The sequence below is a fragment of the Parambassis ranga genome, chromosome 7 (assembly GCF_900634625.1).
Source record: "Parambassis ranga chromosome 7, fParRan2.1, whole genome shotgun sequence".
NCBI classification, from domain to species: Eukaryota; Metazoa; Chordata; class Actinopteri; family Ambassidae; genus Parambassis; species Parambassis ranga.
The window spans coordinates 20,939,985-20,956,360 of NC_041028.1; the positions used below are offsets into that span (position 1 = coordinate 20,939,985).

Here is a 16,376-nt window from a genome sequence, read left to right on the forward strand (position 1 = left end):
ATGATATAAATGTTCATGTTTACCTCTTACAGATACAACAAATATTAAACCTACTGTGTGTAATGTTTTACTGCAAAATAAAAATAAAAAATAAAAAGGAGCTGGAGTACACCAATCACGGTAAAAGCACAAAGACAATATTACAAACTCCACTCTAGAATATGATTATAGTTTGAAGGTAACCCAGCCCTTTGGGTTGATTGGCATGGATCCACCATGTCCTGTATACTGTAGGCTATATATAGAACTAACATTATTAGTTAACAAAAAAAAATCTTTGTGTAAATAAACTTTGAATGCAGGTCAATACACAAATCTACAATATCCAAATCAAAACCGTCTCTGTCTCAGAAAGGACGTGGTTTAAGGACTGGGTGGCACCAAGAGGTGTGCTGTCCTTTGTAGTTTTTACTTGACTGGATCTCAGTGTGTAAAACTCTGCCGTGCAGTTATTGACACAGCATCCTCCTGACAGAACAGGAGTGGGACCTTCTGGCTTGTTATCAGCCCACATCTGTTGCACATCTGTGATCAGTTTTTTACCTCCGGCACTGGGGGCAGCCGGCCTTGTTAGGGCACCACGCTGCACATGTTATAGTTAGCACTCTGTCGTAGTTCTGTTTTTGATGAATTACAGTTTACATGCAAACAATGGAGTGCTGGAAAATAGGTACCAACCACTAACCTGGTCCTGTTGTTAGCTGTTGTTAACTGTTAGCATTTTCGATAGACAAACCCCAGTGTCTTTTCAGAGGGACCACGTTAGATGCTAACTTCCGGGTTACTTACGCTACTATTTTTGAACAAAACTTCAATTCCATTCTTCACTCGGGGCCGTCTGCAGCCTCGATATCTATAAGTTACTCACATGCAGTTGTGTTCACATTCCGATGGAGTTTCTCTGTTTCGTGTGATTCTCGTAGTTAGTTTGTAGTTCTGGTCACATGACCTGCGCTGTCTTATAAAGTCAGAAGCCTGAGCTCAGGAGGACAGATAAGAGGCGGACACGGCCGTTTTCTGAGGTAACCTTTGCATTTTCCCAACTACACAGCTCTAAAGTTTAGAAAGTTCGCGTGCGCCTGGCTGGTTTTACGGTTCCTTTACTTTGTTTAAGCTAGGCGACGTTGTAATCAACGAGGAATGGCTGAAGTTAAACGTGAACACGACGAGTTTCTTTTTTTCTTAAACTACTTTGACGCTAAAATGTTCAAACTGTTTAAAGCCACACATCACAGTCACAATCTTAACGTGCGCTCAGTCTGTTTTCTTCGAGCTAGCTAAACTGTTTGTTGTACAACTCTTAAAACGACCAGAGTCTGATGAGACGCAGTCTGATGGAGCTCACCTGTCTCAGTGTGTGTTTTATGATAACATCCAACATGCTGCACACGTGGAAACCGATCATGTGTCCTTTCTTTTATTATTGATCACACCCACCGTCCACAGTGAAGCCCAGACATGACTACATTTAGATTTGGAACCAGCCCCGGCCCATGCAGGATAGGTGCTGAACCACAGCTGCAAGACCAGATGGACGCTGGTAAGATGAGGTTTTGTTTTTGCTCCCCTCATTTTAAACCTTTGTCATTATTTAAAATATGTGTTTTAATATGCAAATTTTAAAGATGAGCAAGCAGACTTGGACCCAGAAAGTCTTCAGCAGTGCCCATTTGATAAGAACCATAAAATCCGGGCCTGTCGCTTCCCTTACCACCTTATAAAGTGCAGAAAGGTGAGTTGGACGTCGTTTGTGTCTCGGCTACCAATGCGTTTTTGTAACTGTGTGTAAATAAGCTACAGTGTGCCAGGAGGAACTGTCTGCATACATTAATCATCACGTCCTATTTGTAGCACATCCTGACTGTGTGTCTAACTGATCTCATCTTGAACTGATTCAGAACCATCCTAAACTTGCCAGTGAGCTGAAGACCTGCCCTTATAACGCCCGCCACTTGGTCCCCAAACATGAGCTGGCATACCACATGGAGACCTGTAAGAACAGGAAGTCTGTGGACGGCGGAGATGGTGAGGTTTTAGTTTCTGCACCTACACATTCAGAGTTCTGTGTTTTTGGTATTAAATTGATTTTTTTCTCTCCTTACAGCTGAAAAGACAAGTGGGCATATCAGGCCCCTCCCTGTCAGTACATGGGTAAACCCAAACGTGACTGAAGACTGGGACCATGGTACGACTTAGTCACACTTTGTCCTTTGTAGATTTGATGTTAGTTTGTGGAGCTTTGAACGCTTACAGCTGAGAGTTTTGTCTTGCAGAGTCGTCTGATGCTGCTGCGCCGTTTATCTGGGGTATCACTACAAATGCTGCTGAGAGGTGAGTGGTCAGCTCCAACGATTACAGTTTTTTCTGATTGCTTAAGCACATTTCTGTAACTATTGGCTATTTGTGCAAAACTCTACACACAAATAAAAAAACCTTACACCAAATCAGCAAAACATTGTAGATCTCTTGCAAAAGCTAATACATCTTGCTTAACTCTTCAAACTTTTGTAAAAATGGTATTTTTGTACCACACAGTTAACACAAACCATCATATTACTAAGCACACAATGTGCCAACTACACACTGATGGTATTAACTGAAAACACATCTGGCTTTTGCTTTCTCTGTGCACAAGGTATGTCCATGTGAGGTCAAACTTTTGTCATAAATAGTTCTATAAACACACAGGGATTCAAATTTCAAGTATGAATGTTTATTCACACACATCAAAACAAACACAAGAAAACATACAATTTCACTGAAAGAGAGAGAAAATCAGTCTCATTGTCTCTCTGGGTCCGGCCACAGAATTTCATCATCTCATGCAATGTCTTCTAGCCCAAGTCACCGGGGAACATGTCTCCTGGAGTGCCGTATCCAGGCCTGACATGATGCCTGGTCCATATCCTCGCATGCCTCCTTCCAGATGCTGGATGTCTAGTAATTCTGTGGAGTAACAGTTTCAGTTTTACATGTACAGTATTGTTGTTTTTCTCATTAGAGTATGGTACTACTACAAAACTTAGTGTGAGGGAACTGTACTAACCCATTCTCATCAATATGTCCTTATGATGCTTGCTACAGTGTAGCGGCTCAGGCTGAACCTGTTGTCCAGCTTCCCTCAGGGTCATTCCATGGTTGATCACATGATCCACTATTGTAGCTCCGATGACATCAGTAATTCTATTTCTTCTTACCCTTCCTCCTTCCTCTTCACCTCCTCGTCCTCTTCCTCTAAATTCACCTCCTAGTCTTCGTCCTCCTCCTCTTCCTCATGTTCCTCCTCTAATTCTCACTCTTCTCAGTCTTCTTCTCCCTCCATTGTTCTCCACACTGAAGCTTACCTGTGGCTTATTTACAGATCTCATGCTGATTGCAAAGTGAACTAATGATGTAAAACAGTTCTCACATGTGACAGTGTAGCCAGACAGTTGGCAAAATAGTGTAAATACCAGCCATAAATGTGTGTAGTTTTACTAGGAGTGTGTTGATCATTTGGAAGTTGTGTGTAAAGCAGTGAGTTGTGTTTACAGTTCAGCAAAAACAGTGCTGTGAAGTGGATTATATTTATACAATTGCAAATTGTGTGTTACAAAAGTGCAAATTGAGTGTAAAGCAGTTTTTTTGCTTTTAGTTTTGCAAACTCAGTGAGTGATTTTGCTATAACTATTAATAGTTTTAGAAATTGTGCTATAAGAATCATTGTTAGTGTTTAAGCAATCAGAAAAAACTGTAATACTCTTAATATTGTGTGCGTGTCTGCTGGTCTTCAGCTGTCCCCCCCTCTTTTTCAGACTCGGCCCACAGCCCACCAACATGCATTACAGTCCACTCTGTAGAGCCCCCGAAAACCTCCCGTGGTCCAGTGAAGAGCCTTAAATCGAGCTCATTGCAGAACCCCTCTGCAGTATGCATGCCTGCATGGGTGTTTTCTTCTTAAATGTGTTCTTTGTCAAGTTTTTAATTTTCATAATTCTTAAATTTCATACAACTTCCACAGTTCCATTTTTTGCCACTGCATGTGGGCATAACTTTTATACCTGATACACATCTGTGTTCTTGCATGTTCTCATGGCCTTCTGTTGTAATTGGTTCATATTGTTTTGTAGTAAAGGTCTGAAATGTGGTTGAAATTCATCAAATACAGTGTGTTCAGTTTGATCTAATGTAGAGTTCTAACATTTCGTTCGGTATGTCGAATGGTAAAGGAGTTGGACGGTGTAGAGGTCGGTCGTGAACTCAGGGTTGCAGTAATTGATAGCTTTGTAAATTTCAAACTCGAGCAGAGTTTAGAGCGCCACACCTCTGCAGCGTGATGGGTCAACAGGTCGAGTGAACAAGGTCACGGGTGTAGCATTAAAACCTAAAAATCAATACACAAAATGATGTATGGGCAAGAAGAGGGAGGTGAATAAAGATCGGTCACAACAAGAGACAAAATTATATGAGAATTGTTTTTGTCCTTTATGCTCTTCCTAAACAGCCACGAGTGTCAACATCAAATACTTCCTCAGCAGGCCACTGGGTGGGGCTCTTCTTCAACTTTTGTGTGTACAAACCTGCAGCACTGACACAGAATCACCATCTCTGGCTTCTTCTCAGGCCTTTTGAAACGCAACTCCTTTGATCAGAGGGTCACAGGTTGGTCAAAGTCAGCAGGGTTTTAACACGAGTCCTTATTCTGGGTTATAAACTTCCAGCTTTGCGCAGCAGAATGTTCTGCAGGTGCTGTATAGGAAGGAGCTAAGGGTGTCAGGAGGATAATCCCAGTGTGAGGGCAGGCTGCCAGCGCACTCTGTCATATGTAAGTGGCATTATTGATTTCATGTGATGACTATCTATTTTAGTTGTGGCTATTACTGGATGCGTTCAGACTGTGCTGCCCTGTCACCATCTGTAAGGATGAGATATGATTCCTCAAATATGAGTTTGTGCTGGACTTGGTGGTCCTTAGTGAACCCTTGAGTCTTTCGAGGAGCAACAACCTGCTGTTGCAGGTACTGTCTAGGTGTTACTACGTGTACACAGTGTTGACTGGTAATTTCGAACTTGTCACTGGCTTGAGTGTCACATTTTAAAAACAGTTGGTGAAGTTAATTGGTGCAGAACAGACCCCACAGCATCGTGTCATACTGTACTGGAACCATTCACATCTTCATTCAAGTCCATTTTTCTCCAGGTGTTAGTATCCTGGTGTCATATCAGACACAAAGCGGATACCGTAAGGGCTTCTTATCCATTTAGATGCATCAAAGGAAAGTATTTTTAGACCTCAGGGCCAAGTAGTTCATAAAGCCTGCACTGATGAGGCTTCACACTGATATAAATACATCATTTAATGAGGTTTTAAATTGATGACAATGCAATATCATAACACAAATACTGCTGCTAAGTCTCCAGTGTATCTGAATAAGCTGAAGCTGATGGTGGGCGGAGCCTGCTCATGTCTTTGGGGCTGACCAATCAGAGCAGACAAATCAAATATTAATTTAAAAGCACATAAAGGTCAGGTTGTTTTTAAGACATCTAAAGCTCATGTACGGTGGTTCTTTGAGGCTCAGCGTGGAGGCTGCCTGTCACTCCTTCAATCTTATGAAACTTGTTATGAAGACGTTTCGCCACACCTGAGTCCAGCTGCCTCGATTCAAACTCTTGGACATGACTATGACCTGGATAAATGAGAACACATGAAACTTGCTTTCCACGACTTTATTAAATGTCAGTCAGTGTCAAAGTGAGCCATGTTGTCTAGTAAACACTTACAGGGGGGCAAACCCGGTGGATCCAGTCATTTGGATGTGGTTATTGATCAGTTGGTGTTTCCATTTGAAATCCAATACCTCATCTATATGTATGTGTATACACTCAACCCTGGTAAAAATCCAGTACATCATGTTCCAGGCTGATTAAGACTCTGACTCTGTGTCTACAGCTGGACCCAATATGGGTGACATTTGGAATGAATTACTACCCGTCCACCAGCTTCAACAGCTTCACTATGAGGACTGAAGGTGCACCTGCTTTCCATTTGATGTATCACTGACCTCTTCAGCCTGGTTGAGGTCAGGTGATGTATCTAGTATGACACCACACAGCACTTTCCTTTCCTTTTCCATTGCATTTCTATGGCTGACATCTTTGATTTTTTCCCCCTGAATGTCCTGCCTCACCTCTTTCTCACATGTGACAGTTTTGAGTTTATATGACACCCCTGATCAGATGTGACCCTTATGGAACCTGTCCTGCTGCCTGCCGGACACTGCAATCAACTCTGAGGCACATCTGACACCAAATCCTCCCTGCTGGTCTCGCCTCGTACAAATGTGGCATTCTCATTTTCTCACAGTCGTGCACAATGAAAGATGGACACACAGGCGCTGGAGCTGACCTATAATCCCTGTCTGAAGCTTGTGATCCTCCATTATCAACGGCATTTCTAACAAGGCACATTCAAGTAGTTTGTGGTGGGTACATGAAGTGTGGACACTATAGCCCTATCCCTGTTACACTCTCTTTAACACCCAGTCAGTGACACAGTTGCTCTTGTTGCATAAGTCTCACATCAGTCAGCTTGTATGTTAAGTTACAACACCAGGCAGAGATGCTGTTTGTGTTTCTGTTCAGATCATCATGCATCATCTGATAGACAGATGGATCTCCAGAGTGTATTGGTGACTGTCAAAATGGCGACGAATGAGCTCCTGGTACATCTAGAGGGAGAGGATGTCCCCAACAGGACAAACCAGGTGATCACTGCAGTGATGCAGACCACGCAGACTTGGAAACTGTGTAGACTCTGGGTGGACATGGAGGACATGGTGACAAACTACCGCTCAGGATTTGCCTCAGATTGTCTCTTCTCATGTTGAACCTACTTCTCATCAGGCTCCAGAAGCCATCTGACCCCATTGTTATCATACTGGTGCTCTGAATAATCACAACAATAAACTGGCTGCAGTGAAACAGGGTTCAGATGTTCAGGGGTGGATCTTTGGAGATGTTTCCTCTCACTCTGTCATTCGGTTGTTTGGATTGGTCAGTGATCTAACATCATCATCATGTCAAAGTTCTTCTTCCACCTGATGCCTTCTTTCTTTGTCAGTTCCCACCTGCAAAGACAACAGGTGCACCCGACTAAAGTTTCCTCCACCAATAATCTTTGCTTTGAATTGTGGCAGATTTCTCATAACGTGACTTTAAACATTACGAGGTGTGCATTCATGTGTTGACACACTCGCACATACGTGCCTGCCAGCATAAATGCACGCATATATACGAGCGTGGCACTGTACAATGATAAAGTGGTCTGGGGTCATCTGAGACCGGACAGGGAATTCCACCGGCTTCTAAAAAGAGACCAGTACATAACTGGGAGGGAGGTGGGCGGGGGCACATTTTTCAGCAGTCTGTTCTGATGTGTTGCCAAAAGAATAAAGTGCACTTGACTCAGGCTTAAGGCTCCTGGCACAGCACCGCCACACAATGGAAGAACAAACAGTGGATAAACCCTCCTCTTTGGTTCTGATAAAGATGACAGAAGCACTTCAAATAGGCAGTTCTACTTTTTATTTCATATTTAGAACTTCTCAGTATGTAAAAATAAACAGGCCGGAAACAAAACAAATGTCCCCAGATTGTAGAACACAATCCATGTGGCCATAACACCAGCAAAATCATACAATAATACAAAGAAGACCAGTGAGTAAGACTGTACTGGACAACACAATAGTCGATTCATGATACATGAATGATACTACTGAATTATTCTGTAGGTTTAACCTACTTTATCATCACCAAATATATATGGTGGCATTTAATATAAAGCACCCTGGAGCTCTGTATGCTGACGTGCACCGACTGGCAATCTGTGTGAATTACAGGGGAATAACAAGCTGAAGCACCTGAAGGAACACGAACATAACATCTGCCCGGTTTCGATACTAACATTGTCACAATAATGCGTCTTGTCGTCGATATGTTTTTCTTCGTAACTGTTTGGGAAGTGCAGCCTCCTCCATCCACGGCACTTTGTTGTCTGTAAACAGCCACCGTTTGGTCCATCAGCTGGCCTTTCTAATCTGCACAACAACAACAAAAAGACTGGACAACAAACTAGCAAGAGCATCATGTGACGGCTCCACATACACAGGTTTCACCGCTCGATATCACTCAGAAGCTGCACTTGATGTGGCACAATCCCTCAGGATTACTCTTATTGCAGTTTCAGTGTGAGTCTTTCTAAACTCCAGATATTGTGCTCAGTCTCCCATCTCAAAATGGAAGTGTGTCCATGAAGATCTTTTCCACAATCGGTGGCGGCGGAACAAGATCTTCTAATTTCAGGTAAAAGATGCGCTGGAGGCCCTGAGTGCACAGAGTTCGGAGCTCGGGCAGCTTCCCCAGAAGTCTGGACAGATGATTTGGGCGCAGCGAGTCGGAGCCACAGCCAGAGACGTGATCTTTAAGGCAGGTGATGAGCTGGTTCTGCATGTCCTCCACGCGCTTCGGCTCCTTAAGACCATGGCGGTCTGCAGAGAAGAATAGCACACATGTTCAAAGTGAAACAACGGGAAGCGGGTTATCTAATCGTTTCCTCTGTGGACTGAGCCGTGTTAATGCCCGAACAATCGCCTGGCTTTGCACGTAAACTGTCATTGTGGTTATGTTTAGGTCTGCTGTGATATATGACATGACTCTGTGCTGTACGTGAGATCCTGTCACATTTTGTCATACACCTGTTGTGTCAGTCGTGTCTCGTGTAACTGCTGCTCACTGTCCTCTGCAGTAAAACTGGAAGGAGACTTCTTGTGCATGCCGGCTATGCAACTCTGATATAATCTTACCTGTGATGGTAACGAGAGCTGTGAGACAGGCGAAGGAGGAAACGTCCAGCTTCATGCGATGAACACTCTGAGAAAACTCCAAGATGGAGTCAATCCAGTCCCCAAATCCTCGGACACACTGTGTTTTATGAAGCACAGTCCCATTACAGAAGATGAGCTTCTCCATTTTAGGGTTGGACCTTCAAAATAAAATAAAAAAACATACAGATTGTTGCATCTATCTGATGTCTTTACGTTCAAGCATTTGGCAGGAAGTTGCACTCACCGATATGCAAGACGCAGCACGAAGAGTTCTACAAACGCAGACTCCAGCAGCAGTTCCTGATCCTCTGGGCAGAAATCAGAGAAACCAGGAATGCTCTTTGCCCACTTCCTGATGACCTCCATGGAGGATGTGAGTAACTCATAAAACTGTTTGATGTCACTGGCGTCCTCTTTCTGGTTCGGGCTGACCTCTGACTCCACATACTGAAAGGAGAGGAGACACAAATATCTCGCTCAGCTGAAATGATCTCTCCCCAAAAATACTAAAAAAGAAAGTGGGGTGTTGTTTCTTTCTTACCCTGGAATAATCCAGCATACCCATGCTGGGGTTTGAGTCGATGTGCGCCCTCACGAGCGTGGCGATCATGCTCGCTGGAGACACTGTGGTTGTCACCTCCTGGACGACTTTAGGCTTGGAAGGTAGGCGACCTCTTCGTCCCTTCAGGCTGTCCGTTCTCACAACTGTAACACAGACATCACTGTTTATTTTTGTGCTCAGCATCTGATTCATCTGTGTGTGTGTTCTGAACTCACCTTCCCGGACCATGCCCACAGCCAGACACTTCTGGAAACGGCAGAACTGGCACCGATTCCGCCTCCTCTTGTCCACCGGACAGTCTTTGTTTGCAAGGCACACGTACTTGGAATTTTTTTGTACGGTCCGCTGTGGAATAGAAAGAAGAGTTACTCTAGTCTTAGCTCAAACAGAGCAAATGTGTGTGTCTAACTGGGTGCACAGACAAGTCAGATCTTATTACCTTGAAAAAGCCTTTGCACCCCTCACAGGTGCGAACACCATAGTGCTGACAGGAGGCGTTGTCCCCACACACAGCGCAGCAGCCCTCGTTCCCACTGGGGCTTTTTAATTTGGGTGATAAGCTTCCATCCATCTGGTCAGTCCCATCCAGGTTGCATGCCTGCTCCATGGCTAAGGCAGGGAAGGCCAGGGCAGAGTGAGGATGGCTCAGAGTGAAGGGGTCTTGCTCCTGCATGTGTGGCTGACCCATGTGAGACATGTCCTCCACAGACCCTGAGCCAAATGTGAAGAAAGATGGGGCTCGCGGTCCTGAGGTCTCCTCAGCCGCCCAGTATCCTGGACTGGGGGAGTATGGCCCAAAAGCTGAATCCCAGGTGGATGCATGCTGACTCTGGAAGCTGGGCGTAGAGGGAGAAGAGGTTGACCCTGGGCTACCGAAATAATCGGACCCACAGGGCGACACGGCCTCCTCCGGGTAGCTCAGCATGAACGGTCCTGGATAGCACCCGTATACTTGGAGATCATCCAGCTTGAAGGGAGTCTCCTGGCCTGACAACGGAGTGACGTGAGCGGGCGCTGCTGTAAACTGGCACGAATACGCATCCAAGTCTCCAGTGGGAGTTCCCACCAGGGAGCCGATGCTCGGCAGGGACGGAGCAGAGAGGTGGTCCCGTGGGCCGGTCACATCCGCGGCCAGCCTGGAGATAAAGTCGGTGCTCTGCAGCTCCGGGCCGCCGAGGCCGTTCTCGTAGGGCTGAGATCCATGCTGGGGGTGTATGCAAGTCATGGCTGCAAGGCTGTGAAAACACAACATAAACCTGTCAGAGGAGCCACAGCAACAGTGTCTTTTAAAGAAAAATCCCCCTGCCTTTGGTGCCCGGAGGCCCCGTCACACACAGCCGTTAGTTTGTAATGCATCCCTGAGGAGAGGTATCAGCCTTCATTTAATGAGAAAACCTAGAAAGTTATCTACTCTTTACAGCAGCAGTCACTTCATCTGCAGAGGGTGGCTTTCAGGCAGGGGCAGCTTATAAATCACAAGGTAAACACATGCAAACACTTGGCAGGTTATCCAGCAGGCTGTTTAATGTTACATCATTATTTATAGAACATAAAATGTTTGCACCCATATAAAACTTAACAATGGCTGCCTTCCGTTCGGATTTATACTAAAATAAATAAATAATAGAATAACAGCTGTTTCATTTCTCACCTGTTTGTGTTCGTTTACAACTGCTCTGAACTGTCTGTGCTCCACAAACCACCGTCCGTCATCCTCAGCGGGTCTCAGCTGGGAGCAGTCTGTGCGCGCTCCTGCTCTCAGCGACACTTATACGATTGGCTTCAGAGTCCCCATGACGTCAGGAAGGTTTCCATGCACAGGGCGCGCGGTGGGCGGGGAGATTTCCACCCTGCGGCCAATCACGGCGCGCGCTAACAGAGAATAGTCGCTGGATGACGCACTACGGGATTCCGTTGACGCGCGTTCAGCGAAGAACCGCAGCATTGTCTGGCGGCTCACACACACACACACACACAGACACACACACACACACACACAGAGTCATCAGCAGAATAAAACTCAATCAGACCATATTAAAGTCTCTCTTCATGCAGACAGCTACAGTCACTGTTTGTTTTTTGGTGACACTGATGAAATAGGAAAGAATTTTTTTAATGATTTCAGAGACAGGAAGTCAGATACGACTGTTTCCTGTTCCTGTGAGAAAAAGCTGTTTTAATACTTGGAATAGTTTTTGAACTGTAGTACAGCAGCAGATGTTGTCACCAGTGGTTCTACTGTAGTCCAAAAATAGAACTAAACAAAATGTACTTAATAAGTTCATGAACAAAAAGAGAAGCAGTTGCAGGGTAGTGGAAGTCCAAAGGTCCTAAAATGCACAATATCCTCACACACACACACTCACACACACACTCAGAGGTGTTACCGGTTTTGAAGCTGTGTTGTGAAGATGATACCAATGTTCTAAAATCTAGCTGCAAGGCTCAAAGTTGTGTAAATATTCCTGATAATTTAATAATCCCCTCCTCTGCTCAGACTAACTCAGATTTATAATCCAGTACTTCATGTCATAATCTGTGCTTGTCTCTCTCCGTCTGTGCATCTTTGTGCATCCTGTGCATGCTGACCTGCAGTCCGGCCCTGTGACCCTTCACCTTTTAGAATACCTGTCCAACACTGAGCTCTTGTAATAAACCCAACAGTGTTCAGTATGTTTCTGTCCTCCATCCATCAGCCAGAGGGCCCCTTATGAGCCAGGTCCAGGAGTTTCCTCCTGTTAAAGTGTCACCTGCTTTTTATTATAAAAGCTGTTATAATTGAATGTAACTGAATGTATGTGAATGTGGTGCAGAAACACTGCACCCAGTGAGTGAGGGAACAGCACCAGGCTGGGCACAGGATCACCTGAGCTACACACTGCAATCCAATCCAGGTCTACCCCTATGATTACAGGCGTATACTGCTGAATCCATCGACACTTATAAAAGGTGGTTTAAGTGGAATTTCTGTGGTGTGGTTGGTGGAGCAGTGTGTGCTGCTAACACATGTTCAGCAAATGTGCTGAAAATCTTCATTTGCTTCCTCTTTTGAGGATTTCTTTCAGATCCCAGAGCGTCACTGAATGTCATTCATAACTTAATTCATTGTGTGGCTCCATGGGAGGAAGAAGAGGAAGCACAGAGACACACAGACACAGACACACACACAGAGACACACAGACACACACAGACACACACACAGAGACACACACACAGAGACAGAGACACACACAGAGACAGAGACACACAGAGACAGAGACACACAGACACACACACACAGACACACACACACACAGAGACAGAGACACACAGACACACACACAGACACACACACACACAGACACACACACACACAGAGACACACAGACACACACAGACACACACACAGAGACACACACACAGAGACACACAGAGACACACACACAGAGACAGAGACACACACAGAGACAGAGACACACAGACACACACACACACAGAGACAGAGACACACAGACACACACACAGACACACACACACACAGAGACACACACACAGAGACACACAGACACACACACACAGACACACACACACACAGAGACACACACACAGAGACACACAGACACACACACACAGACACACACACACACAGAGACACACACACAGAGACACACAGACACACACACAGAGACACACACACACAGACACACACACACACACACACACACACACACACACACACACACACACACACAGAGACACACACACCCACAGACACACACACACACAGACACACACAGACACACAGAGTCATGCCAAGCTGACGCTGTGAGAGTATTTGAGTAAGGAGAGTGCTTCAGCTGTGATCCTCAGTTGTGCGTTCTGACAGAGATGTCAGGATCTGGGTGGGTTGCCGTCTGCGGTGGAAACTAATCATCCTCTTGTTGAGTGTTTTTTCCCCCTTTGTGTCTGTGATGTCATGCCAGCGCTGGCAGGGCCTCCCTGCTGCACAGAAACTGATTCAGTTGTTATCTGATCTGAGTTATCAGACAGTGTCTTCCTGCCACATATGCCAATCATTTCTTCTGCATGTGTGTGTGTCTGTGTGTGTGTGTGTCTGTGTGTGTGATCTTGGGCACATTTTCTGGTCAGGTGGCACAAATCGTAAATGTGATGTGTGAGGAATGTGGCCTTTATGTATAACTGTCCCTTCTGTTTTTACACACACACACACACACACACACACACACACACACACACACACACACACACACAGACACGTACTTGTTATGTATTATCACACATGCATTGCCAGAGCTCCGCCCACCACCTGTTGCTCTTCCAGGGTGCTATTTTTGTGTTGAGAACATGTCTGGCATTGTGGAGGAATCCTCTGCTTCTTCAGTGCAGCCTTGTCGTTGAAAAATAAAAACAAATGATTTTAGAATATGCGAGACACATCCAGGACCTGTGTGTGTGTGTGTGGGAGATCCATGAGGGAGTTCAGCACTGGGATGAGTAGGATGAGGGTTCACAAAGTGTTTTTTATCAGATGGTCTGAATGAAGCTGTGACTGTTACAACCATGGAAAACTGTCACAGCTGTTCAGTCGACTCTCTGGGAGTTTGCATACAGATGTAAATGAGCAGAGAGGATGCTATCAGCTAGTTTAGAGGAGTCCACTCTGTATGGAGGTGAAAGCGTGTTCCACTTCACCAGAAGGATGCACATGATTCCTTAAAAAGTATGGACCAGAGGAGAGAGGGCACCATGTATCGGGCCAAAGACCTCAGCTGAGGAGGTGACTGATGAGTGTGTGGCCTAAGATGGAGGCAGAGGCAGAGGCAGCTCTTCTAATAAGCACATGCAGTAAAAGTCTGAGACTTTCAGTTTGAAGTCAGTTTGCGGTGTGTCAGCACTCTGTGAAGGACGTCCATGAGCACAGAGAGGACACTCCTTCTTGCATTAAGGTGAGGGTGCCTACAAGATGACCCCTTCATCCTCATCACTCAGGAAACCACTGTCAAGATCCATGATATGATCTGACAACACACTGCGTGTGGCCGTGCAACTAATGAAGACAGATTTATGACACCTGAGGTGGGTCCTCAGAGAGTTCTGCAGCAGTTTGAACCATGGATGAGACTTGGATGGGTCCACCATTTCCAACCAGAGACTACCAGAGTAAATCTCTGAGGTGTGCACCAAGGCCACGGGCTTCTGAGTGTTTCTGAGGGTCACACTCCTACAAGTGCTGACTACGCTGATCTCTGAGGCAGCAACAGGAGGAAAACAGCACGATTCGGCAGGAGGAGTCCCCCGGACAGCTGATCATGCGCTGGAGCAGAAACTCACAGGCTGACGTTTTGCTTGTGGTGATGAGGTTTTTCTATGATTTCCTTTTAAAAAAAGTCAAAAGTGAAAGAGAAATATATCATATGTTGCTGTATGTCACCTTTAACACCACATGTTGCACAAACCAGAATTTACAGACATATTTGGAGAAGCTGTACCCATGACGAAAACATGACTAGGCCTCCTTCTAGCTCTTCCCCTTTCTTTGACCGAACACGTGAGACAGTGTTTTATCACCCCCGCATTCCTCCACCAGGCTTAAGTCACCACTGTCCTTATCAGGTTCCAATTTCCAGTGTCAAGTGAAAAGAGGATCAGACACCCACACATAAAAGATGTCTCATATTTAACATGCAGATCACACAGATAAATTATCATCTTTATTCCATGTCTCTTCAAAGACTTCTGCATCCATTTTGTGTGTCGCTCTTTATGTTGCATCAGACCCCTCTGTGTTTTTAATGCATGTGCAGTGTGAGGGCATGTAATGCTCTTCAGTACAGGAACAAGTGACATCTGATCTGTTATGTCTGTGGTCGCTTCAGAGTTCTCAGTTTTTGCTGATGTTTGCACCATGAGGAAGACCCAGCACATGCTGCACGTGCGCCATCTGGTGGCAGAGAGCTGCAAACCTGACAGAAAGAACTCCCTTTCAGAATAAAAGGAAGAAATTCAGATTCAATACAATATTCATGCAATAGATGAGAAAGGAAGTTGTCTCCAGCTACTGTGCTAACGATGCTCAGCCAGGAAGTGATCACTTAATTTCTGGACGTGAAGACCTTTTACATAACTTGTGTTAACTTGCATGTAATCTGTAAATTACTGTGTGCTACATCCTGATGTAGTATATTCAATTTATAATTTTTGGTGCAGAAATTGTGCTAAAACGGAGGATTTTCACCAACGCTATCAGTAGGATTTGCCTCGATCATCCACTAGGACTCCTTATTGAACAGAGAGCTCAGATTGGTTGACATAAGTTACATAACCACTATTTACTACTGTGCTGAGGCTGAGGAGACAACATCTTGGAATGAACAACATGTTCAACCTTGAGGCAGAGAGTTCCAGCTCTGTGAGCCAAGGACAGAAATCTGAGGCTGTGGCAAGCACAGGATCACCCAAAGCAGGCAGGAGAGGGCAGCAAAACGCAGCTGCAAGCTGCTGAAGCACACTGATGTAACGGGGAGAGGCACACTCCAGGCATCTTTCAAGCTAATCAACCCTGGTTTGAATGCTACAGCCTGCTGACTAAAACATATATGATGGCAGAGTGCTCCTCCTTTTATGGGCTAACACCATCGTCATAATGCACCACGACATAAATGTAAATAGTACCGAATGCCATGAGATATATTCTGAAAATAAGACCTACAACATCATGTGAAGAGTGAAAGCAGCGAGAGCCACCACACAGGATTAGCTCAGTTCGTGTTTTTGTGTGGAGGAAATGTTTCAGTCTGGAGACTCATACACAACATTTCTCTAATGTCTACTAGAAGAGTTTATATCTCAGAGGTCAAAGGTCAACTTTACTGTGACATCAGAGCTGATCTTACAGTGTACTAAAAACGGCCGAGGGCACCTGGTTCTGGACATAAAAAATGAATATTTAA

At 45.0% G+C, this 16,376-nt stretch overlaps 2 protein-coding genes and 1 long non-coding RNA gene across 6 annotated transcripts; 2 read left to right on the forward strand and 1 right to left on the reverse strand.

Moving 5' to 3' along the window:
* Positions 1-889: 889 nt before the first annotated feature.
* Positions 890-3,926, forward strand: gtsf1 (gametocyte specific factor 1). Its single transcript, XM_028410495.1, has 7 exons — positions 890-1,022; positions 1,447-1,540; positions 1,626-1,732; positions 1,899-2,025; positions 2,105-2,185; positions 2,274-2,331; positions 3,795-3,926. Exons 2-7 carry the CDS (start codon positions 1,459-1,461, stop codon positions 3,877-3,879), a joined length of 540 nt encoding a protein of 179 aa, XP_028266296.1. The 5' UTR covers positions 890-1,022; positions 1,447-1,458; the 3' UTR covers positions 3,880-3,926.
* A 719-nt stretch (positions 3,927-4,645) lies between these two features.
* Positions 4,646-7,169, forward strand: LOC114439091 (uncharacterized). 4 transcript variants are annotated; one of them, XR_003671019.1, is made up of 4 exons: positions 4,646-4,804; positions 5,933-6,062; positions 6,191-6,464; positions 6,625-7,169. It is a non-coding gene; the product is annotated as an uncharacterized LOC114439091 (long non-coding RNA). The 4 variants fall into 4 exon arrangements; XR_003671020.1 differs by having other exon boundaries at positions 5,933-6,079; positions 6,191-7,169; XR_003671018.1 differs by having other exon boundaries at positions 5,933-6,067; positions 6,191-7,169.
* Positions 7,170-7,551: 382 nt separating this feature from the next.
* nr4a1 (nuclear receptor subfamily 4, group A, member 1) lies at positions 7,552-11,189 on the reverse strand. Its single transcript, XM_028410842.1, has 7 exons — positions 11,078-11,189; positions 9,866-10,661; positions 9,642-9,771; positions 9,406-9,569; positions 9,109-9,311; positions 8,844-9,022; positions 7,552-8,528 (listed from the first exon to the last, which is right to left on the reverse strand). Exons 2-7 carry the CDS (start codon positions 10,649-10,651, stop codon positions 8,272-8,274), a joined length of 1,719 nt encoding a protein of 572 aa, XP_028266643.1. The 5' UTR covers positions 10,652-10,661; positions 11,078-11,189; the 3' UTR covers positions 7,552-8,271.
* Positions 11,190-16,376: the final 5,187 nt, after the last annotated feature.

Bases quoted from the DNA above. Each gene is read 5' to 3' on its own strand.
- nr4a1 (XM_028410842.1), bottom strand. From the start codon at position 10,651: ATGACTTGCATACACCCCCAGCATGGATCTCAGCCCTACGAGAACGGC. The intron at 9,570-9,641 runs GTGAGTTCAGAA...TCTGTGTTACAG, and splicing joins TGTGGGCATGGTCCGGGAAG to TTGTGAGAACGGACAGCCTG. The intron at 9,312-9,405 runs GTAAGAAAGAAA...CTCTCCTTTCAG, and splicing joins GTATGCTGGATTATTCCAGG to TATGTGGAGTCAGAGGTCAG.
- gtsf1 (XM_028410495.1), top strand. From the start codon at position 1,459: ATGACTACATTTAGATTTGGAACCAGCCCCGGCCCATGCAGGATAGGT. The intron at 2,026-2,104 runs GTGAGGTTTTAG...CTCTCCTTACAG, and splicing joins GTCTGTGGACGGCGGAGATG to CTGAAAAGACAAGTGGGCAT. The intron at 2,186-2,273 runs GTACGACTTAGT...TTTGTCTTGCAG, and splicing joins GACTGAAGACTGGGACCATG to AGTCGTCTGATGCTGCTGCG.